Here is a 26,140-nt window from a genome sequence, read left to right on the forward strand (position 1 = left end):
CACAAAAAGCAGAAAATGTTGACAGTGTGCTCCCTTACATTTCAATTTAGTTTTCTTGATATTCCCTGCTGTGGTTAACTACCACAAATACCTTTGTGAATATATCTTAAGAGCAGGTCTTTGCTCAAGCTCCTCCCTGACACTAAATACAATTTTATTTGCTCTGTGCCTCTCTAGGTCTGAAATATGAATGACTTCCCTAAATAATGTTTGGCATGACTTCTAAGGTATAAAAGCTTTCTACAAATAGTCCTTGGTTATGACTACTTGTTCAGTGACCATTCGAAGTTACAACAGTGCTGAATGAGTGGTACAATCGATCCTTAAAGTCTGGCTGTCCCAGCACCCCCGTGGTCATGTGATCATGATCTAGGCACTTGGCAACCGGCTCACGCTTACAATGGCTTCAGCATCCTGAAGTCACATGATCCCCATTTGCAATCACAGGGGTTGCAACCGTAATTGGAGGGCACTGCAATCAGTTGTAAGCGTGAGCCGATTGCCAAGCAGGGGTGCTGGGATGGCCAGAACTCTGAGGACCGGTCATAATCACCATTCGTTCAGCACTGTCATAACTACCTGTACTGCTTATTATTCTTTATAGTGTTGGTTAATTAAGGGCTGTTTTATCTTGGTGTGACATAGAGTCATAGAAGTCTGCACTGATACATTCAGGCTTAGTGTTTACAATTAAAGTATAATATTATTTATTGACTTATGGGGCTGTCTACAATTCTGTTCCCAGTAGTTCTTACTATATAGTGTTTATCATCTACATGTATCCAATATAAAAAGTGGGAATTGAATTTCAAAGATAATAGCAAAACCATGTAATACATGAAAATATCATATGTGTTACTTACATTGGATTCACTGATTACTTCTGAAATAGTATTAAGCATCCCTTGCCAGATCCTGGAAAGGTCCCGGAGATTGAACACATAATGGAATTTGGCTGGAGTTGGCAGCATTTTGATCTTGGTCATTTGCCACAACCGCCGGGTCAATGGGACCAGCTTAGCAACTGTTGCTCTCACTTCTTCCAAAAAGCCTCTTTGGCTACAATAATGCCCTGTGCCAATCACACCTGGAAAGTTCAAGTTAGATATTTGAGAAACCCATCCACTTCCCCGTCTTACCTACAACCACCAAACAATGTCATCCAATCATATCAAAATTTGCTAAATGAGAGCAGTATAGAAATGTTTTAAATAAATTAATTAAAATATCACATTGTGATACCTAGAGAATGAATGCACTTTTTAAAAATTGCCTGAAAAACATAATGTGTCCAGAACACACAAGCTAATATCAAGGTTAGACATGACACAGAGGGAAAATGGAAGAATCTCAAGGAAACTGTTTTGGGATTTTGGGTCATACATAAAAATATAGTAGAGATATGTGGATCAGTTAAAATCCAGTCAGTTTTATTATCCACATTTGTAGGGTGATATTGGATCCACTATTGTTATTGCTGTGTTTTATACCAATTGTTCTTAACGTTTCCATACAAAAAAGCATCCATTTTCACATAAAACTTTTCCAAAAAACACTGAACTTCTTCATGCAACCTCCACTAATGTATGTTGTTAAAAATAGAGTATCTTGGGAAATTTATTTTAATATAAATTTCCCAAATAGCTGATTTCCCAGTGTAAACTCCTTCTTTTATTTTAACAGAGGTAACCTTTTTGTTCACACTTTTTATAGAGTTGTGTTTCTGGTGTTTTGTTTTTCTATTTTGTTTTGGCACTGTTTTAAAAATAATGACAGACATTAGCACATTCCATTTAATGCTGCAATTTTAGTGGATCTGCTCCCATAGTATAAGATTTTGTTTACATCTCCACTCTTATTTTTCGCTTCTCTTAGCTTCTTAAAGTAAAACAAGCACTAAATGCCTCATAATGAGCAACAAGACTAAATAGCCATTCTGCTTTACCAAAAATCTTGTCAATGGATGAGTTGGAAGGCAGGGTGCAATTAAACACACAAAACTGTCTCTTCAGTCTCTGAGGGATGTCATTTCGTCCACCACCAGGATGTATCATGGCAGCCAAAAACTGGATATCGACAATGTTGGTGAACTCTCCAGGCTTCTCCAAATTATAAAATCCATTTTGCTCCATCAACTGCCTAACGATCTCATTAGTGACCTACAAGAAAAGTTTTAGAATTAAAAACACCCAATCAACTATTCTTGCAGACATCTAAATTCATCCAGCAGATTATGTCCATAGAACAACACAGTGGATTGTACTATCTCTTCTTTGCACCACAACCTTCCTAACTGATAATCCTATCATTTTCCCAGTGAGTTTTTTTTATCTCTATGTCTGGGCCCAAGTGGACACATCTTCTTCTTTGGAAGATGAAGATGCTGATGCATCCTGCAATTTAGAACCAGGGGTAAATACCCCAGTTCCAGCAGAGATATAACAGATGCAGATCTTACCATTTCTAACCCTGATACGAAAGGTTCTGACCTGAAACTGGAGGCAAGATCATCCAGTTCTCAAGAATGCCAGCAGCAGCATTTAGCAAACCAGAAGATAGCAAGAAGGACTACCAAGTGGAAGGCACCTGATGGGAGTTGAAGCTTTGCAGAATGTGACCCCATAAACCTGGACTGCTGAATTTCAACTAGATCTCCATGAAAATAAAGAAGGTTGGGATATTTAAGCCTATCTCAGAGGACGAGTGCTCCACTGGGACAATTTCTACTGCAGCCTACCTCTAAGGCATGTGTCATGTGTGAATGCTAGGTCCCCAGAGCGAATATGACAACTGCAACCAACTTCCCTTTGGAACTTTCCAATATACTTTTTGTTGGGGTTTTGATTCTTGGACTGAATTTCTGGCAATAATACTAAATCCCATTGCTACTGCCTGACCCTAGACCAGTGTTTCTTAATTTTCTCTCAGGACCCCTTCCCACTTTTATTTTAATTTTTTTATATATATAATTTTTATTAAGAATTTTTATTATAATAGTAAAATCTAATACTAACTAAACTTCAAGAAAGAAAAGAAAATAGAAAGAAGTAAAAAGTGCAAGAAAAAAGAAAAAAGAAAAAAGAGAAAGAGAAAGAGAAAGAGAAGTTAGAATAAAGAGAAAAGAAATATATAAAGTTACTTCCAACTTTCATCACAAGTATAAACAAATTTAGTGACCCTTTACCCCCTCTAAAGTTACAAAAATTTATCTCTTCATCCCGTATCCCATTTCTTATCTATACCATAAACAAATCCATAAAACATCATCTTTTCAGTCCTGGTGTCAGCAGAAAGTCTGTAAAGGGTTGCCAGAGGTAACAACATATCTTGTTTTAACCTTGATCAAATAAACCCAAGTTTATATTCCTTCCTTTTACTTCTAATAGTCTTAATCTTTAGTTCATTCAAATATTGTTGTAGGATTTTATCTCTCCTCATTTTTTCTTTGTCCCATTGCACAGAGTTCTTCAAGACTTTAACAAACCTCTTTTGTAAATCCAGTAGGAAAAAATTATCCGGGTCACTCTCTTGGTTTGATCTTTTTATTTCCCTTTAAATTTTAAAACCTCAGCTAGTTTCTTTTGTAGATCCAGTGAAACATCCTTTTCTAAGTCATTCTGTTGGCTTGTCAGTTGTAAATCACTTTCAATAACATCTCTATCTTGTCAGCTAAAATTTGTTCTACATCTATCATTTCTTCAATAACATATTTTGGGCATAGTCTATCCATAGAAATAGACATCATTACTGACACCATTGATACTGTGGCTACTATTTTCTGATTCCATTCTTCAAAAGTCTCCTTCAGTATTTTAATTGTTAGAACGTTTTGCAACATTTTACAGGTTTGTAAATCTTTCCTGTACCTAAAAACTTTAGTCCCCTTTAGTGTTCTGGTTTTTGAAATCATCAAATTGCTTATTTTTGTTTTGTCTTGTAAAAACTAAAACAAAATCTGTTTCCCACAAGAAGCTGTTTGTTCTTTATAGTTAATTCCAAAATCTTATTGTAAAAGTTTCAATATTCCAATTTTATCTGGACCCTTAGTCCATTTATAACTTTCTAAGAACAAAATCTTATTTAGCTTTTTGCTATTTATTTCAGATTCTTTAAGTTCTTAAGCTTATGATTAAAATTTTCTTTCATTCAAGATTGAAGAAAGACTCATCCAGCATTTTCAAACTTGTCAGTCCAAAGTTCTCTAATAGCTTAGAAGTAGTTAATGGGCAATTTCTGAAAGTGATCAGAAAGTGAGGGTTGCAAACTTAGTGTCCTTTAAAAGGCTCCGCTGCAGTTGCGAGCAAGATGCTAATCCCTTCGTCTCCTGGCACTCAAACCTGCGGAAAACCACTGTCCTGCAGTCTCATCCAAAGGAGCAGCTGTCTGGAGCACATGAGCAATCTCCTGTCCTCTCCTTATCTAGAGAGGTTCCAAGGAACTGGTCTACTCAACTGGTCTACTCAACTGGTCTTTGCCACGTCGCTGGCTCCGCTTTCGCAGAGCCATCTTCAGTTCATCATACCTCCCCCAGAACCCTTCCCACTTTTAAAAATTATGGAAGACCCCAAAAAAGCTTCTATTTGTATGGTATTTATCAATATTTATCATATTAAAAATTAAAATAGATGTCTTTGTTGCCATGACCACTTCTCATGATTGTTTGCTGGGATTTTAATATTGTATTATTTTTCAACATAGGTTGGCAAATAATTTTGAATTTGCAGACCCTGAGAAGTTCTTGGGGGACCCCCAGGGGTCCTAGGACCACACTTTAAGAAACACTGCCCTAGACAAAGGTTAAAGCTTGATATGTGGTGTTATGACCAAGTAGAACCATAAATGGATTTCCTGATTTATGACCAACCTATCTACTGCTGGAACCCTCCCTTCCTTCCTTCCTTCCTTCCTTCCTTCCTTCCTTCCTTCCTTCCTTCCTTCCTTCCTTCCATCCATCCATCCATCATTGGATTTGTATGCTGCCAAATCCATTCACACTCACAATGACTTAGAACAATACAGTTAGTGAAGGCATCCATGGTAAACAATAGTAAATATAATAACTTAATCAATCTATTAAATCCATAACAAAACCATACACTTAAATAACAATTCCACCATTCTGTGTCTCACATATACAAAAGGCCCTCAACTACTAAAGGCCCTATGGAATAATGTGGTCTTCACCACCATCCTGAAGACCATCACCTTGGGGGCCAATGTAATTTCCAGAAAGAGGCTGTTCCATAATGTTGGACATTAATGGCAGAGGAACAGCCTCTCTTATTTCATAAAATGTGGAATAACCAAAAACTTTTCCTGAGATACTGGATGAATCAAGGAAGTTAGGCTATGAAACACTTTTCTCTATTTGGTTTTCACTGATTCTTATAGAATATATTTTGACAGTACACTATTTATCCACTTGGTTTTAAAAAGGAGTTATGGCTAACACAGCCCATACAACACTTGTACTCCTCCTGGATTGGCTCTACATCTTCATAAATGCCTACTATTGTCTTCATTAGGCAACAAAGCCAATGATCCTGCTATAAAACTGAGGGTTTGAGGGATGCAGTTTCTGATTGGCAGAACTCCTGCCTCAACTATTCTTTGGCTCTCCCCATCTCTGTAGCTGGTAAATTGCCATGATGCCACAATAGTTTCACATCAATCTTCTAAGATTGAGCAGAGAGGCAACTTGGATGCTTACCCTCACAAATGTTTTTCTTTTCAAATTGCCACACAAAACTTCAAGATGAAGGAAGGATAGGATTAGGGCAGGGCACTGGCTGGATGTCTATTTATGCTCTCCATTATTGGTCAGCTGGAGACAGTACTGGTTAGTTATAAAAAGTTTCAGGCATAGGAAGTAAGGTCAACCTTGAGCCATTCTGACATTATTCTGAGTGTTTGCAAGTGAAGAGGTAGGTATAGAAGTTCCCACTGAATAATTATATCTATAAATGCCCATAACTAGTATTCTATTACCTCAAAGGTACAAACACCAATCCCAGTGGGTCACTTTGTGATACCTCTTAAGCCTTAGCAAATTGCCAAAGCTCATCTGAGATGTTTGTCATTCAGAATAAAATCAGAAATTATTCTCTGCTGACATATAAGGAACTCGTGCATTATTTAACTTTTTTCCAAACGTTAACAAATCTGAGTAAAACAGTATTCTTGATCTTAACTATTTCTCCAAGCCTAAATGGTTCATTGACTAATGCAAAGAATTAATGCAAGTAGCTGACCTGGTCTCCCCATTCATTGATTACAGGCATATTCACATCATCGATGAAGACAGTCATTTTCTTTCCTGCAGGAGGGCCATATGTTGTGCCCATGCGTTTGTCCACATAGCTTTCTATTGTGCGCTGTAAGAAGCACATGCATTCATAAAATAAGTTACTGTAAGCATCTTCTCATAATCACTAAAGGAATAGCTGTGTGTTCTGCATACTGTTTGCTTAGAACAAAGGAACTCAAAGGCAACTGTAGGAAGAAATGTAATATACAATTTAACATCCTTAGTCCGAAATCCCTTCAATATTGGGACTCCAATAAACAATGCAAATATTCCTTGCCAATCCAGATATTAAAAGTCAGCCCTGCTACAAAGGGTTGAGCAGAATAACCCCATACTCCAAAGATGAAGGGAATGAGGAGAAAGACACTGCCACTACCTGTTCTGTCTGAGAGATGAAAGGAACACACAACAAAAAATCTCTTCTGCCAGAAAAGGCTATAGTGATAAATGACTCTCAAGTGGCACAGAAACAATGTCAAGGGATGCTAACCTATACTATAGACACTGTGCTCTTCTGATGATTTTGGAAGAGTGGTCATTGGTGTCAGGACATTTACTAAGAAAATAAATCACTCCATTTAAGTCAATATGGGGGGTATCTTGCGAAGGTCTGTGCCATTCCATTCTAGGCATGATTGTGTCACCTTTTCTCTATTTTATCACTGCCTGGATGTTCAGCCAACATATCTAAGGCAGAATTAGTGGAATTAATATATAGAATTGTACTCTAAGGCTGCAATCCTAAAACTACTCGAGAGATCACTACTTCAAGTCAATTGGATTCACTTCAGAGTACACATACACAGAATTGTATTGCATGTGCATTTTTTGGAGACATAAGTATAAATATATAATATTTGGAAATATTGTGTTATGGATTTGGCCAAGGTATGGTCTCCAAAACACTTCAGTCTAACTTGAATGGCTTTTATATATTGCACTTCATTACTCCTTGTGCGCATGTTTTAAGGAGAACTGGTTGAGATTTTATTTTGTTAAGTGTGAGAATAAACTTATCTCAGTTGTGTGAGAAAATGAAAATAATCAGGAACCCTGCATATTTCTTGAAATAGAAATTAGATGGAATTTGGTTATAAAAATGGTACAAACAAAAAAGAAACAATTTCTCCAAAGAATGACTAATTTATTGCTAAAGTCAAAAGAACTACTGTAAATAGCAAACCATGAACATTTGGATATTTACTACTTAATCAAATGTTTTTGATTAATTTCATTCTGGTGTATTTTCAATGAGTTACAAAGTTACTTCTATTTTTGTGGGGAAAAAAGAATATGCTAAGTTTCACCTGAAACATTAAAGGAGTTGTTGCTGATGAAAAGTTAAGGCTCTTAGCCATGTGATTTTCAGGGTTATATTTTGACATGTAACCTTTGATGATGACAGTCTTAGCAGTCCCTTGTTCACCAATTAGCAGAACAGCCTGAAGATGAGAAAAGAATTCAAATGAGTTTAGGGATATGAGAGTCAAAGGTAGTAGTAAAGGCTCAGATCTCAAAATCATTTCAAATAATGAAGAAATAGATCACTCTTTGCCGCATGACTGGTTTATCCATAACCAAAATGAAGTTAGTTCTACCAACAGTATTTATATTGTAACCCAAAAATAGGTTTTGTGACTTGATGAACCAACAATTCATTAATTTCTTCATACAAAAACGGTGAATGAAGGATTGAAGGTTTACACATTCTTACTGGTAGAACCATTCTGATCCTGGAATGAAGCAAGACCATCAGGATAGTCTGTGCAAAATTTTAAAAATTAAAGGCAAAAAACAGAAAACGCAGCATCCTGAAGGTTAAATGATGGATTAGAGTGAGCTTCAAAAGAGCAAATAGGATAGTTCAGAAAAGTTGCATTGAGTGGAAATAACCCACATTCAAATCTCTAGTGAGTTTCAAAGATTTCTTTGTGGCTGTAGACATTTCATCCCTACCCAGTCCATAAGGACAATGAGCAATCTAATAGTAATTTCAGAATTGTTTTAAAATGAAGTTGCTGTCTCCAATGCCTTAATGCTAACATCCCAGTATAGGACAGAAGAATATTACCTTGCCTTGTTTTGCGATTGTATGGATAAGGAAATCAGTCCTCACATTGTCAACATTTGGCACCAAAATAGAGCCATATTCTGGAGTGCTGTTGGTAGGATACACATATTCTTCAACACAGGTATTCCAGTGCATCCATTTACCTAGCCAGAAAAAAAAAAATTCTAGTAATTTCATAGCAATCTGAACTTTGAGTTAAAGCAGGTTTTTTGTGGTTTTTATGTCTAATAGCTACTCAAAACAGAATGGAAATGCAACCACGTCAAAGCACCATCTTTGTCCATAATAAGCCCTATCAAAATGGTTAATGTGATGGAACAAAATAACATAACCAAATATTAACTAAAAAAGAAAAGAAAAGAATTGCATAAAATATAAATAGAATTTTCTTCAACATGTCTGGTATTTAACTAACATATTGTGCCTATATTTAATTAGCTCATAAGAAGACAATTAAGAATTAACTTGACAGAATTTTTGAACATTTTCCTCAGTTAAATCAACACAAGCATAGAAGAAAAACCTAATGCCAGTTTAGTCAATTTAAAAAATAGCCAAGTTGTAAAGCAATTCAGAGGCAATGAAGAAAAGGCATGGCACAGGTTGGCAGAGTTACCATATTTCAGATTTAGAAAGAGGTAGTCTGGATAACTAATTGTTTATATAATGCAGAACAGGTTGTGCAGTGTATTCATTTGGCTCCTCTGCCAGAGTGAAATATGAAACAAAGCAACATTTAATGAGCATGGTTCATTAAATCAGTTGCGGTTGCTCTGGTCCTTCCCATCATAGCTAACTGCACTTGAAGTAGCATTTTACAATCACAAATCTCTTCATTTACAAACCACTATTAGCTGTGAAATCATATGTTTTTGCCACTTAAGCAAAAGTGTATTTAAATGACCTCTCTCTCTTTCTCTCTCATGTAAAACAAATCAAAACAGCAGCCGTTATCACTCAAACCATAAACTGTGACTTCTGATGCCTCACAGGAAACAGCATCTCTATTTATAGGTAGTCCTCAATTTACAGTCACAACTAGGACCAGAATTTCCTTCACCAAGCAATGCGGTTGTAAAGCAAGATGTCATGTGACTGCATCACTTAGTGATTGCAATCCTGGCACTCCCCTTTGCAGTTGTTAAGCGAATTCTGCCAGTAGTTAGCTGAGGGTCTACCCCAATCCAAGCCATTCCAGGCTTGCTTCCTCCCAGCCTTGAGCCTCAGTAAGGTAAGGGACTGCCTCCAACTCCCCCCACCTATCCCCCCCCATCTCTGCACTTTTGGCCACCCTGCATCCTGCCTTGTGGGGCGGCAAGCAGCCCCAGAATTGCACAGCTCTAGGGCTGCTTGCCAGGCCCCAGGAGGCCACAGCCGCCACAGCCCAGTCCCAGCCATTGTCACCCTTGCCACCCTGCACTCCAAGACCCCTGCTGCACTGCACTCTGCTACCCCAGCTGACCTTGCTCCCACTTTGCCATCTTCTTGCTCCCACTGTGATGAGGCATGCCCGGCCTGGCTGCTGGGCCAGGATGGGGGAGGACTTTGCACTGGATTGCAGCCCCAGAGCTGTGGCGCACCACAAAGCCCCTGTGCACCATACTGCTGAGCTGGGCTTCATGCTGCACTGTGGCTCAGGGTTTGCTTTTTGCATCCTCAGAGTCATGGTACACCAAAAAGCCCCTCTGCGCAAAGCCCAGGAGCACAGCACAAAGGGGCTTTTTGGCACCCCGCAACTCTGGCTTTTTGCAAGGCAGCTGCTGGCCACATGAGGTCATCTTCCCTAGGTCTCATGAGGAAACTGCCACGTGTGACCTGGGGAAGAAAGCCTCACATGGGCAGCAGCTGTCTTGCAAAGAGCCAGGCCAGGCACACCTTGTCAGCAGCATGAGCAAGAAGACGGCGAAGGTCAGCTGGGGCACCGGAGCACAGGGCAGCAGGGAGCTAAAAGGGCATAGGTGGGGGGAGTTGAGGTGCCCCTGTGGTCATAAGTGCAGGCGGGCCAAGTGCCGAAATTTTGATCATGTGACCACGGGGGTGTTGCAATGGCCATAATTTCGGGAACCGGTCGTAAGTCCCTTTGTTCAGCGCTGCCGTAATTTCAAATGGTTGCTAAATGAATGGCCATAAGTCGAGGACTACCTGTATATGCTTGCCACTCTCTTCCTTTTTGCTCCAATCAGAAGGCAGCACAGACAAAGCATTACTCCCAGAGATTGGGAAAGTCTAGCCATTCCTTCTGACTGCTGCCTGAGATGCTATACTGCCACTACTGTCAGAATCCTGGATTTCTGGATGTATTTTTTTTCTATCTAGCCAGTACGGGTCAGCTGTGGAAACTCGGTTTATTATAAAAACAAAAAACTAGGAAATATATCCCTACAGTTTGCCCAACAGTAGGTCAAAGATGTCTTATATCTCACGAATTTAGAAATAACTTAGCAAAAATCAGGGCAAGTGAAATCGAACTTAAAATGATTGAAGTTGGCTTACATAGAATATGTTAAGTTTTACATGTACTGTAGAGAGGGAGGTAATTACATTAACTTCCCCTGTACCTCATTCAACACTCCCAACACATCTCAGTGCAGAGGACTATTAACACTGGACACTTTATCTGTGGACACTCTCCTTGTACCATAGTTTTAGACATCATATGTATTTTCTATAAGTAGGTTATGAAGAAGATAGGAAGAATTAGCATATAACCTCTACTGCTCCTTTCATATAGCTTCTACATGTTCAGAATAACTGAACAGAGTTATACAGTAGTTGTTTTAAATGCTGGTCTCCTCAGTATAAGAGAGATGAAGTCATCATTGAATAAAGTGTGGTAGAAGATCTCAAATTACAGGGTGTGATCTAGCTGTATTATATAGTCTAATCTTTTTGAAAATAAGGAACAGCAACTTTTTGAGAATTTACAAACCATCACTGGTAACATAGTAGTCAAACATAGTGTCTTCACTTCCTTCTGGGATATTAGGAAGATCAAGATTTATAGTTTCATTACTACGAAGCCAGTGCTCCATCTTCCAACGGTCTTCCAATTCCAGCATTGCTCCAACACTCCACATCAGGGAGAAGATGTACAATCTTTCCAGGTACTCTGCTGTGATTTCTACTCCTTGGTCCTAAGTAATACACAATGATTTAACTGTTTAGAATTCAGAAACATTTTGAAAACATAAATTTTCAAGGATCTGTAGAAACTCTCAATCTTTTGCTCTTGTCTCACAAAATAGCTAAGAACTGAAATATTCTTGGGAGAGATTGTACTAGCAGTAAAAAATATTTGAACTCTGGAATCTGTATCAGGCAATATCTGACAAATATAACAAATCTAACAAGATTGGACAGCTGGTACATTTGTCAGCACTAGACAACTTTCACTGAATAATAGACAAGATTGAGCCACAGTTCCTTCTCACAAGATTCTTCAAAACATTAACAAGCCTCTTTTGGCTTGTTGAAGGAAAATTATCCAGGTTACTCTCTTGGTTTATTAAATGTATATCCCTTTTAATTATTAAGACATCAGCTGGTTTCTTTTGTCTGTCCAGTGTAACATTTTTTTCCATGTCATTCTTGTAGCCTGTCCATTGTAAATGCACCTCCAACTCACTCTCAGTCTTGTCAGGTAGAACTTGTTCCTCTTCCATAAGATCTTTTAGACAGTCTCTCCATAGAGGCAGATGACACTATTAAAATTAACTTCTGAGTCCATTGTTCAAAAATATCCTTCAATTTGTCCAATGTTAGAATACTTTGCTTCATTTTGTAACTGTAAGTTGAATTTATGTGTTCTTCTCCTTTAATTGCAATTTTTAGTTCCTTCTAGTTTCCAATTTTTAAAATCTTATTTAAAAAAAAAAAAAATCAAAACAAAAGCATTTTCCCATGGGAAGGATTCTTTATAATTAATTCCAAAATCTTATTTCAAATTTATCTGGACCCTCAGTCCATTTGTAACTTTCTAAAATCAAAGTTTTAATCATCCTTTTGCTGTTTATTAAAAAAAAAAAAAAGTTCTTAAACTTGTAGTTAAAACTTTCTTTTGCTAAGGATTGAAGAAAACTCACCCAGTGCTGTCAGACTTGTCAAACCAAGGGTTCCTAATAACTGAAAAGCAGTTAACCAGCAATTTCCAAAAGTGATTAGAAAAGAAAGTATGAGAACTTAGTGTCCTTTCAAAGACGTTTGAGAAGATGGCTATTCTGTCGTCTCCCAGAGCTCTAAACCCACCAGAGACTGCTGTCTTGCAGTTCCTTGTGAGGAGCAACTGTCTGGAGTACCTGTGTGAGATATCAAGTCCTCTCCTTGTCTGGAGAGGAATTATTAAAAAGCCAGTCTATTCACCAGCTCTTCATCCTGCCATGGTCAGCTCTGCTTTTTGGAGCCATCTTCAGTCCACCATTTCTTCCTCCAGAAGTCCATGAACCAAAATATTATTATTCCAGAGCTAGGTCTAAAATATATTTCATGATTCCTGTACAATCTTTCTCCCAAAGGCCTAATTCTTGCATGGGGATGGTGGGGAGGGGCAGCCAAACTCTACACAGATAAAGTTTGAAAACTCTGAAAATCAAATCACTATCTAGAAATAATGGATTTCTTATCAAACAGATAAGGAAGGAAAGAGCAGGAAGGTCTCCCAAAGAGTTGCGGGGAAGAAACAAAGGCATAAACGCTTGGGAGCTGTGGGTGCAAAGTGTTTGGAAGAGGAAGATTCCACTAGACAGAAACCAGGTTGACAGACAAAGTAAAAGTTAGCAATGGGTAGAAAAAGAAGAAAAGCAAATGTCCAGAACTTTAGAGACAGAAAGACTGCTCAAGAGGAAATAGCGATAAGGGACAAAGCTTACAAGGGTAAGTCAGAAAGACTCCTCATGAATAAAAGGTAAAAGAGAGAAAGCATGAAACTTTTCTCCTAATCTTGCTGAAATTGCGCCTTGAAGTTACAACGGCACAACTTGAGGAATGCAAGATATTGGACTGAGGCTCCCAAGTTAGCAGTGCGGAGTGCTCAATGGATAGTGGCTAGGGAAACAAACTGAGGGCAAGAGGAAGAAGACAACCCTGTTGGGGGTGGGGGGGGAGGAAGGGTTGGAATTGAATTGGATTGTGACTGGCAAAGCTGAAGATGAAGCAAATGGGTTTGGATGAGCCAGCACAGAAGGAGGGAGGGTTTTGCAAGGCAGCAAGGGAGAGTTGGAAAAGTGGGACTGCTGTAAATATGTACTGTGTATTTGGAAATGCATTGCCCATTTAAGGAAACTGTTGGGTAGACAAGGCTGATGCCAGACAAAACTCTGGACACTGCATTCCTGCCCATTGAACTGAATAACTACTGTAATGTAAAGCTATTCTTGTGCTTATGTATCTGAGTAATACTGATTGTATTATCTATATGGTTATTGGTTTCAGTGCCAGTAGTAAACTAGAGCTGTTCTTAAGTTTAGTTCTGAATGCAAGTAGTAAAGCCAGGTCAGAGACTTTACTATTGGAAAAACAGAACTATTCAAGAGGTATTCTCCTTTCATGTTTATTTATTTTTATTTATTTGGTATATTTATATGACCACCCATCTACCAAAGGCACTGGGGGGGGGGTGCAAATAAAGATAAAAACAAAACCAAAGTCACAATCTATTAAAAAAAAAACAAGTTGAGGCCCATAAAAAATCTCAACAGCAACATAACAGATATACCCACATCCACATCAGAGCTCCATTAACACCTTGGCCTCACCGCCTCCGGAAATAGCCAGGCCTTCATGGCCTCCTGACAGGCCAGCAGGGTTGGGACTGTCTATATTCCACAAGACAGGTGCTATGACAGAGAATGCACACTTCCAGGGACCCACCAAGTAATACTGCTTTCCTGATTGGTGTTGATGCATGCCCAATCTGATGTGATGGTCAGAAGCCATCAGGGAGAGGCATTCTCACAAGTAACCTAGTTCCATGTCATGTAGACCTTTAAAGGTGACAACTAGCACCTTGAATTGAACCTACTGGGAGCTGGTGCAGCTCACAAAGCAGTGGTGTTAACTGGCATGTCATAGTGAGCCCAATAGTGCATGTGCTGTTGCATTCTGGACCAGCTGAAGCTTCTGAATGCTCTTGAAGGACAGCATGATGTACAGCATGTTGCAATAGTCCAAACAGGAGGTGACTAAGGCATGAATAACCAAGAGCAATGACTCCTGATCTAGGAACAGGTACAACTGGGGTACAAGATCATATATAACAACCCCAGAAAACAGTCTCTTCTGTTCACACTGCAGACAAATTTGTTCCAATAAAGACTGCTGAACAGCTTTCTTTCAGAAAATATACAGATAGTCTTTATTTAGCAACTGCCTCATTTAGCAACTGTTCACAGTTACAACGGTGATGAAAAAGTAACTTTATGACCATTCCTTGCATTTATGACCTTTGCACGTCTGTAAAGCAAACGAAAGTTGAAGAAAGATCATAAGCACAGTGGTGGTTTCACTTAGCAACCACTTTGCTTAACAACTGAGTTGCCAGTCCCAACTGTGGTTGCTAAATAAGGACTACCTGTAGTTAGGCAGTTCTTGTGAACTATAAATGTTATCATATTCCAGAGAATTTTAACTACCAACCATGGTTAAAAAGGATAAAATAATATCCATTAACAATAATATCAAAGGTGGTCAAATTACGTATAATTTGAATTATACGTAATTATCCAGTAAAAGTGTTCCTTTTACTGGATCTGTGTTTTGTTTAGATTTAGAAACTCAAGTAACTTAAATACTTTGTATCTTATGTAATGCAGTACGTCAGAAATCATTTTTGTGGCATATTTTGAACAGTCACACTGTCTTATTTAATTGATCGTAATTATTTCAGGGGGCTGAAAACAGAGTCCAAAACTGTCACATTTTTGGGAACGGTTTTTTCTAACACCATCTTAAAACCTATGATTTAGACAGAAGATCCATTATATAGGACCCTTGGTAATGATGCAGAAGAGTGGGTTTAGAACAATAGTATGTAAAGGCAAGCAATTATCTACAATTAGCTCAGCAAAATTTCCACCCTCTGACTTTCTTCTTAATAAGGAGCTGCCTTATTTAGCGTCTTGAAATAAAAATATCAAGTCATAGATATAAATGGATCTGCAATTACTTTCCCCCATTCAACACCAATGTTCTTAGAAGATATTCCAGTAATGTAATTATGCATGAAGTAACTCTTAAGTCACTCATGCAGTCCATGCAACTATTCCACAAGACCAGATGTTCATTATTCTGGAAAAAAAAGTGGACTGCAGGCTTCCTCATACAACCGTATGCTAACACAATGCAGCAATGGATTCTCATAATCATGAGTCCAGTGACAGGCTTTATGTTGATGAGAGCAAAGGTAATTGATGAATGCAGTGTCATGAATTCCATCAGGCATTAACGCTGCATTAGCTAGATAAGGAGATTTCATGTGATAACCTGGTATGATTTTGAAGATGCCTGCGTTACTATGATTTTTAATGCTGAGTGGAAGAATTCCTTGCCATACAATAGTGAGCAAAAACATTCTGATACTGTAGATATTCTACATCTAATGACATCTCCCTCCTTTTAATCCCAAACTTGGCCAAAGAATATAACTCTGTTTTGTTATGCATGCAGACTGAATATAATGAGATAACTGATTCAATGCCAGCAATCAACTAAGCATATTACTTCATGCAATCCAGCATATTACTTTTAATATACATTGCTGTGGCACATCCCAGATATAGCCATGTGTGTGATGTTGGTTAAAACATGTCAGTTAGCTGTCTGTCTGTCAGTTAGCTGTCTAAGAACCAGCGTGGTGTGTTCGTTAATATGCTGGACTAGATATAGGAAGCCCCAGGAGCTAGTCCTCTCTAAGACATGGAAGCCTAGCTGGTCACTTTGGACCAATCACTCACTCTCAGCCCTAGACTGGGAAATCAAAAATCACCCAACCACAAATCCAAACAGAAAAATGTATTACAGTCCATAGCCTTCAATGAAGGGGTCTTCATCCTGCAGTTGGTTGATTTCAATTAATAACAACAATAAAAAAAACTGGTGCCACAAGAAGGATACAAATACCAAGGATTAATGGAAACATTTGACTTATAACATGAGCCACTTAAAAAGAATACTGGCTCTAATTATAGAAAACTAATCAGAAACATTTCGAGAACAAAATTAAATGCAGAGATCATAATTAAAGCCATAAACACTTGGGCTGTTCCAATTATTCAATATACTACAGGTATAATTGATTAGGCACAAGCTAAACAAGAATTAGAAATACTTCATAGGGAAACAAGAAAATTAATGACCATGAATCATGCTTTTCACCCAAGAAGCAATGTTGACAAACTCTATTATGTCAGTGGGAGAGATTTACTCCAAGTAAAGCAAACACTAAAAGAAGAAAACACTACATGAATTATTGTAACAGGCACAGTAAGTAATGTCTACTGGTAGAAATTTGTAAAGAAAAACTACTGAAGACTACAAAATCAAAAGAAGGCTATAAAAAAGAAGCAGCTGGAAAACTGAATCTCTTAATGGTGCGTGTGTGTGTGTGTGTGTGTGTAATGCTAAAAGAAAGATTAAAAAAAAGTCTTGGCAATGATTGAAAACTGGAATTTAAAAAAAAAAACTGAAGGAACAATCATGGCAGCATAAGAACAGGCTATGAAAACAAACATCCTCAAAGCCAAAATTGAACTTAGTTCAAATGATAGGAAATACCAACTATAGGTAGTTCTTGCTTAGCAACTGCCTTGGATAGTGACTGCAAATATGACAGTAATAAACAGTAATAAATTCATTTTCCAACCAAGGAGTACATTTATCATAACAAAACACCATCAGTGTGAAACTGATTAAGGTCTGGTCAGCTTCAGGCATCATCTGGGAGCTGGCTGCAGGATTCTAATCAACTAATAAAGGTCACAGAGCTGAGTTTATTAACATGCAGTTAGCACTTTTTAGGGATGCCTTGCACAGAGAAAAGCAGCTCAGGAAGAGATAGCTTGTTTAAGCAATCTATCCACCCTGCAAGAGGGCAAAAAAAAAAAAAAAAGGAAAATATGGGTCAGGCACTGGATGCTGTATGAGAAATCTTTATCTGAATGAAATGGCAGCAACCAGTGATCTTTGCAGTGTCTCTCTCTCTCTCTCTCTGTGTCATGTGACCATGTCACTTAACGAGCATTTCACCAGAACTTATTGCAGTCACTAAAAAGGACTACCTGTATATAATATCAAAGATTAAATTGTAGATCCCTCATTAGTGACTGTACCAAAATTGTCCGAACTGAGTATAAGCAATGCCATGACAAAATTGCAAAAATCATGCATTGGAATTTATGTTAAAAAATACCAGTCACGACACACACTATTATTGAAAAGAAAAAGCATGGTTCATAGAACAGAAAATATCCAGTCTAAAGATATAGGAGATTGGTGAACTGATGAAAACCAAATGGAAAAAATAACAACATATTGGGATTTGTAAACTGAAACAGAAATACTTTGAAAGAAAATGTCAACCAGTATTTGGAGCTCTTGGAGCCATACAAAGGGATTCACCAAATATTTGGAGGTTTCATATTGACTTGACTTGACGTCACTGACTTTGCAAAAATATATATATATATCTTGCATAGACCTGCTTCATACTATGATACTTCCATGATTCCTACGCTCTTGATTAGAACCAGAATCACTGGAAAATACCCAGTCTAAAGACTGTGATAGTCATTGAATGAATCACCGTCACCATCACCATCATCATCAATCTGTCTCAACAACATAAATGAGTTACCTTGCAGGGAATAAGACCCTGAAGCATATTAATACTCTGCATTATCACAAACGCTTCTAGCATCTCAATCTTGTATTCCAAAGACTGAATACTAAACCGGTAAAGGTCCGGGAAGGAGGTTGTATATAGCTGACGCAAAATCTCTGCTTCCTGCGGAGAACGCTTCTTCAGAAAACCCTGTTATAATCAAAACCAAATCACCATGAGACTTTTCAAATTATGGTCCAAATTTGCAAGCTCAAGAAACTAAAGTTCAATTTCAACCCTCCAATTTTTTATTTTCTGGAAGAAATTACAATTTTTCACCAAAACATTTTGTTTGGGCAAGAGGATATTTGTCTATATTTGAGGCAAATGTTTTATCCTATCTGCTTCTCAGTTGATAATATGACAATGAGGGATAGCATAACAAACACAAATGTTATGTTGGAAAACAGATTTCAGTACTTGAAAATGTCATTGTGAACGTAAGTCGGAACACAGTAAATGAATCAACTGAACAAAAGTTTCAGAACAGGCAAGAGGTTGTCTAGTCACTTTTACAAAGTCCATGTAAAATATGATAGAGATATTTCTCTCATTCTGACTCCATTACAGCACTAACTGAATTTCTGAATTGTTGTGTTCTTGAGTTATTATATATTGATTTTGTAGTCTTTTTCTACTAAAAGAGGTCCTAAAAGCAGCTAAAAAAATTAAAAACTTCTGCACATTCCAGTCATCTAGTCACAATGCAGCCAAGGTATAGAAAATTGTCCTATATGGTTAAGTTTAAACTTTTAGCAACTTCGTTTTTGTCAGAGAAGCTATCAGACTACTTCTGTGGATAAAGGCAAATTTATAGTTAATATGCCCCTCATGTTTTTTGGGTAGAAACCAATTCCTATGGATTGTCAGAGACTCCATCTCCTGGCTGGCTAAGATTGATGAAGCATAATTCTAGATGTCTGTCAATGCCGTAGGAAAATTTACTGCTTCATGGCCTGATCTTTACACTCATTTAGCTGTCTCCTTTCTCCCTCGTACTTGCCACAAGAGTCATCTCTCCTCTGTTCTCTTGGCTTTTCTTAACGTCTTTACCTTCCAAACTGATTTGCAGTTGTCCCTATCACCTTCTTTTCCTCCTTCCCCATTCCTCCTGTGTTCAGTCATTTATCATGTTACTCATTCCAATAAGTCAATACCCTCCTTTACCACAACCTATGCGCAACTATTTCTGCTCCCACCACCCAGATCTGCTGGTGAAAAAATGTGTAACAAGGCCTTCCTCCATGTGTTAGCTGATTAGATTGCCATGCTGCTCTGAATAATGTAGTTTCATCTCCTGTTGGAGGGGCAGAGTGTGTACTAATGACAATTTCTACAATTTTGGCACTAAAGGATTTTAGAGTTCAGCTCATTTGTAAACACCAACTTGGGTAAATACCTCATTAAATCATGGAGAAAGATTAAAAAAGCCTACATTCAATTCCTTTTCAACTATGGAAATCAATGGACAGGCTTGTTGAACATTCCTGCCTCTCATCTTATAACCTTTCTTAGACTAATTTGGTGAAGACAGAGCTGTAGTCACATATTAGCCATATACAGGAATAAAATAGAAAGTGAAGCAAGGCGTATTAGAGGCACACTGTAGTGAATGTTACTCCTTTTCAGAAGGCCTTCCAATTATACGATAACTACATAGTACAATTTTCAAAAATATGTGTAAAACATAGGAAAATGGAACTATATGTTTATGACACAAGGGAGCGGAAAGCATGCTCCTTCCCAATGTATTAACCTTCCATACACATAGCTGATATGTAGAGGGAGTTAACATGAGATAATATTTTGCATGCCACCTGAACTCTTTAATGGGCTTCAGGGATACTAACATAGCCTCATCTGAAGACAGCAACTCAGAGGAAAATGGTCAGATGATCCTGCTGAGCTCTCCGCAATAATTGAGCCAGGCTGAATGTCAGACCTTCGGTAAAATGAGTTCCCAGTAGCTCAGGAACCTGATCTAACCTCATTAGTACAGTCACTCTTCCAGTAAAAGACATTGGCACCAAACTGACAATCAGAAGATAGAGGAGTGCTGAAGTGTTCATTTGCAATGGAAAGCATCTGGGAAATGAAAGTTTGTGTAAGAGAAGCCCAACATACCTAGTTGATCCTGCAGCCAGATCAGGTTCAGTGAACATTAGTTGAACGAGCGTGGGCTAGTTGTACCTCCAATATAAAGCAATCTGCTTGAGAGTAGCTCACTGCTGGAAAAAACATGTGCAACCTGAACTCTGCCTGCCTGCTTGGCTGATGAGCCATTCAGATGTACCACCTCTTGGCTGCCTGGACCTCAACTTATGTTCTCTCATCTTTGCTCTCTGGAACGTTACCTAGAGCTTGGACTGGTTTGGTGTTTGACTTTTGAACCAACCTACTGCTACAATTCTTTGTGTTTCCTTTGGGACTTTATGGCTGGGAATTCTTTTTATGGACTTTGATCCTGGACTGTTTATGCTTTTGCTGCTTCCAAACTCTGACAGGACAGATGAAAGACATGAAAGATGATATTACAATGTACTGGACCGCACGTCAAAAGTGATATGGAACACAAACCTTTTAAGACTTCAAAATAATCATCAGTACTTTGAATTGAGGGACACAACAAACCCAAGAATCCTACACCTGCAAAGTTGTAAACAGCTTCATTTTTCATAGTTAAACCTTCCTGATAGTTTAAGGATAATCAATTGTATATCATGTTACAGTAATTCACCACGGAGGTCACCAAAGTATTGATATGGTAATCATATTCCTATAAAAGAATCTTGTATCAGAGTTGATAATGACTTCACTAAGGTTTAGAATATTATGGCTGTAAATATGAAGATTGTTAGTAGTCGAGATTTTTGATACTTGGCAGCTAAACCACTAAAAGTAATACTGTACCTATGGAGGCAAATGTATAGATTTATGCATTTATTCAGCTATTCAGCTATTAGATTTAGCTGTCTAATAAATGTATATTCAGGGTATGTTACAGACTATACTATAATTGCATTCATAAACTAGTTTTTAACAATCTGAAGGCAATCCATGACACAAAGAGTTTGAACTCATGAAAGCAATTATACCTCAAGAACAGGGCTCCAGCTGAGAACAGATGAGCTCATAAATACCATGCCATTCCTTGACACTGTTGCAGGAGAAGCATTGTCAATATTATGAGGCTCAAAAACAATTTTACAATTTGGTGCCATAGGGATCCGATCTCCATTAGCTAGGGTCAATGTTTTGTTATCATCAAGCACTGAATTCAGATTTTCAATCCAAATGGCATCAACAGGACCATCGAGTACTATCCAGATGTGTTCCCCTATACCCAAAGGGAGAAAAAAAGCATTTCTTGTAAAGAGATTATTTTGTGATTTAACTATTTTCCTGCACCATAGAACAGATATAAATATGACTAAGAAATACAGACAACATAGAGTAATTTGCAGTGTGATATTTACAGTCAATTTCTCAAGCAGCTCTGAAGATCAATGGATGATCTTAGACAAGTTACCACTTAAACTACTTCACATGATTATTGTGATGCTATGCAGAGAGCTGCAGAAAAGCCTCGTTTAAATCATTTCTTTCTTTGGTTCTCCCCAGCAATTCTCAAAAGCACAAAATGAATATTCTATTTAACAGTAATAGAGTCTATTTAATAGTAATAGATTTCTCAAAGCAAGTAATATGCTGGGGAAACATTACTTACAAGATACTTGACATTTTTATTTTACATGTAAAGCCCTTGACATGCGAGGCCTGAGCAATAAAAAGTCATCCTCATATTCTTTTTCCCCATCTGTTAAAGCTGCCATTCAGCAACTGTGATGGGAATTGTTTCTCTTGCACTCTCCTTCCTAAAATGAGGAGGACAAAAAGCATCCGCACCTAGTGATCAGCCTAAGGATGCTAGTCAATGTTGCTTGTAGCTTGTGGGGCTGAAAAGGTTGCCCAGCCTTGCTACAAAGACTGGGGCTTATCCATGAACAAAAGAATGTACAGTGGTACCTCAGTTCACGAACTTAATTTGTTCCACAATTCTGGTCGCGAACCGAATTGATCGCAAACCAAATCAAATTTCCCCATAAGGTTCAATGTAAATAAGGTTAATCCGATCTGAACCATATGTATTTTTTTCTAACCACAAAAATATGAAACAGTACAGTATGAAGAGAGAGAACACTAACCTTGCTTGAGGCTTCACAGCAAGTGTCTGTCTGCAACCGCGATCTCGCCTAGAGGAAGCCACGACCACGTGTCAGAGCAGGGAAGATGGCCGTGGGTCGTGTTCATCACCCGATGCGGAGTTCACGAACGGAAGCAAAATTTTGTGAACGCTGCTGTTCACGAACCGAATTGTTTGTGAACAGAAGCGTTCGTGAACCGAGGTATTATTGTATCTATTTCTCATCTGCAAATTTACTGACTATTCAGGAATCTAAAGAAAGAGGCTCACATTATTGTACTAATCAGATAAATACGCAACCAGCTGGAGTAGAGGTGTACCTTCCAGATCACCAGCTCATTCTCCTCACAGTAACTCCCAGCTATATGGTCTGCTGATGGCTTTTAAGTACAATTTCTAGCATTCTCAGCCAGCATTACCAACTATATGACATGACTATATTTGCAGTAACATCTGGGGACCCGAAGTTGGTAACCTTTGCTCCAAATCAAACCTATCTGCTATTGCAATGTCTCCTTCTTATCCCTAATATGCCCCCAAGAGCCTCTTCAACTTTCAGACTCTGCTAGGATGCTGAAGAGTGGCTCAATTAGTGTTATAACAAATAGGAGGAATGAGGGGAACAACTGGATTTTAGGATGCGTTGCAGAACATTGATGTAAAAGTCATTTTCCCTATGAAAGGAAGAATCAAATATAACTCCAGCAGTTAAGAGTTTATTACAGTACCTTTCTTGGCTCTCAAAGTTTTCCTCCAAAGTGTAGAGAATATCCCATCTGTCCAGTCATTGGTTGCAACATCAAGGCGTCCAAACATCTGAGGTGCAGTGATGGCCTTTGGATTCATTCTCATTTCACGGTGGGGTTGGCCACAATCTGTACACATCAAATGGAAAATCAATTTGAAATCATTGCTACAGTAGCACGACATTCTGTCAACAGACTGATTTTTAGCCTTTGAATTTGGCAGTCTAATTAAATTTCTGTGGGTTGCAATGTTAAAGTTATTTATAGTATATTGCAGCCTTCTCTTAACTCAGTATTGTTCATTTATCTTCAGCCATGTTAAGACGGGGGAAAAACTGAAAACAAAGGAAAGTTTTAGTTGCTACATGTTGAACTTTTTTTCTCAGTTAGATTTCCAGATGATACTGGATTATAATTTACATCTCCCCTCATCAGCATAAATGTCATGTGTTATGGGAACTCTAGTCTAATAATATCTAAGATAAAGCTGTTTTAGCTTTGTTCTTGAAGTACAAGAATTATATTGGGTGATTCACACAAGGGATGATTTGTGCTTCTCAACTTGTTTTACATATGTAGATTCCTGAGGTAAAAAAGCATGTTAAATAAGCATATACATTTACACACATTTGCATGAGTTATATGGACATATACACTTTCATGCTGAACATTATGAAAGGAGATTTTTTTTAAAAAAAGAAGCATAAAACTGCTTTGAGCATTGTATACATGTAGGCACCCACCATAGTTAATCTTCTCCTTGTTCATATTAAGCAGGAGGAGCTGCTGTCCTTTCCTCACCACAATATTACCTCTAGCAAATTTCATTGTAATTAAATTGCTTTTTTAAAAATATCTTTAGATCTGCATGTAAAGATTTTGTGCAGCAAAGGCCCATTAGGTGGTAGTTATTGCCAATTAAGACTGGCTAGCTCTTTGGATTTGAAGGAAAAAGGTGTTCTGAAGCATATGGGCCATTCTTATTGCATCTGTTGGCAACTGATTAAAGTAGTTGTGTCATCTCCTGGGATTGGATGGCTGTTCCCTGCAGCTACAATGCAATTCCAGGAAAAGACACATTTGGTTTAAGGAGTTAGCAAAAGATGCTACGCATGCTCTGAAGTATCTCTATCCCTTTTAATCTGAAGCGCTGCGCAGCCCTTCTACAAGTAAATACCTTGAAATGTATTATCTCACTTATGCAGCACAGAATTGCGGGCTTTGAAGTCAGATGCTCAGCTAGCACAGAAAACTGTTAGCTGAACCCTTGGCATTGTGAAGTCAGCGATGAGGTCACTGCAATCTAAAGGAGATACAAAGCTTCCTGACAACAGTGGGCTACTTTTCTCCATGGCTGGTATGTTTTAAGAAAGGAAGGGGAGTGGGTTAGAAACCAGAAAACTATTTCAACAAATAACTGAAAAGGGAAGGACTTAAATTGTTGCTAAGCTGATATTAACTGAAAAGCCTGCCTGTTCTGATATATGGGAGTTCAGGGAACAGGGGGAAAAAAAACCCTCCCCTGCTTTAGCAGCCACTTCCTAAACACCAAATGGCTTTGCCATCAAATTTTCAATTCAATGTTTCTCACTTTGAAATGTCATCTGACTGCTGAATACTATATGCAAATCCCAGTATAACTCATAATGTTCCTCTTTCAGCATCAGATCATCCCTAGCACACCACAAACCACTTACTATTCCAGATTTACTTCCAGAAAATTATGAACCATCCTCAGGATGGCTGGATATATGCATTCATGGAGAAAATGGCCTACCTTTGAATGCTGCATTTTGCATATTCCTAGATTTGAGCTCCCATATCTTTCAATATGCCTTGATCATACTTTTACATTTAAAAAAAAACTTTGGAATTATTACTCTCAAATAATTTTACTTAATCCTATCTTTATAACTGCCAATTAGTAATTCAATGAATATAGAATAAGTGTAAATGATTATAGAAAATACCTGTGGATGACCAAGACATACAAACCTGGTTTAAATGCAGGTTATTCAATTAGACCAAGGCCTAATATAGCAAGGCCACTCCCAGAAAGGAACTGTTTTTGCTAACTTCCATCCTCTGCGGCATCGTGCTAATGAAACTTAGCTTTGCAATGAAACTCACTTCATGGTCATGCTTACCTCCCACCACTGAGCAATGATTTGTACAGCTTTTTCCTCTGCAGATTTTTTAAAAATATTTTCATTAGAACATTAAAGATCATGCAGAGAATTATGTTATCATAACTACGCTCACTGTTTGTGGCCCATAGCAATAAACTTAGACAATTTAGCTATATGGCAATATTCTAGGATTACAAGGGCCTTGGAGACACAAGTCATTGAAAAATGTGGTGTAGGTAGAACAAACTACACAGTGGAACAATGTGAATTTGCTCACCTCTGAGCTGAGTCATGACTGAGAATACTACCAGGTTTTTGTGAGGTGCAGTTTATTGTTATATGTGAACAACCAACCCACATATTCTCTGTTTATACTATAATTCTTTGGAATACTGATCTGTTTAGATTCTGCTGTTGTCACAGTAACTGTCTTCTCAAACTGTTCTTCTCAAGAACATCACAATGACTCAAAACAAAGAATACTAATATTTTCAGAAACAATCACTTAACTATTTGGGCAAAACTATACTGTTTTAACGATGTAGTCCTTTAAAAAGCTTCCTCTTACTAGTAATTCATTTTATCAGAAGACCAAAATTATTATTTTACTGATGCTAGGAACAGTTTTCCAGACCTGTCATGGATTTCATCAGTGTGTGGATGCATGTCGTTTTTCCTGCTCCACTAGGACCTAGAGCCATCATGCCATGCCTTACTCGCTGTGTTTCAAACAGCTGGATAACTTTCAGTCTCCATGGTGGGTGATTAATTAAGCCAGCCTCTTCAACCTGTCAAGAATTACAGTACTAATT

The 26,140-nt window shown here is 38.0% G+C and overlaps 1 protein-coding gene across 1 annotated transcript in view; it reads right to left on the bottom strand.

Moving 5' to 3' along the window:
• DNAH5 (dynein axonemal heavy chain 5) overlaps positions 1 to 26,140 on the bottom strand; it is a 150,827-nt gene that overhangs the window by 52,992 nt on the left and 71,695 nt on the right. Inside the window, exons 41-50 of the mRNA XM_088130559.1 lie at positions 25,963 to 26,116; positions 23,182 to 23,328; positions 21,345 to 21,586; positions 18,223 to 18,399; positions 11,308 to 11,512; positions 8,379 to 8,521; positions 7,615 to 7,749; positions 6,252 to 6,374; positions 1,946 to 2,159; positions 864 to 1,087 (exon numbers count right to left, since the gene is read on the bottom strand). Of these exons, the coding sequence (XP_087986685.1) occupies positions 864 to 1,087; positions 1,946 to 2,159; positions 6,252 to 6,374; positions 7,615 to 7,749; positions 8,379 to 8,521; positions 11,308 to 11,512; positions 18,223 to 18,399; positions 21,345 to 21,586; positions 23,182 to 23,328; positions 25,963 to 26,116 (1,764 nt within the window). The remainder of the gene's footprint in view (positions 1 to 863; positions 1,088 to 1,945; positions 2,160 to 6,251; positions 6,375 to 7,614; positions 7,750 to 8,378; positions 8,522 to 11,307; positions 11,513 to 18,222; positions 18,400 to 21,344; positions 21,587 to 23,181; positions 23,329 to 25,962; positions 26,117 to 26,140) is intronic.

This window comes from Python bivittatus, unplaced genomic scaffold (assembly GCF_059951505.1).
Source record: "Python bivittatus isolate LINGU-HERP-01145 unplaced genomic scaffold, Pbiv_v1 ctg000840_np1212, whole genome shotgun sequence".
NCBI classification, from domain to species: domain Eukaryota; kingdom Metazoa; phylum Chordata; class Lepidosauria; order Squamata; family Pythonidae; genus Python; species Python bivittatus.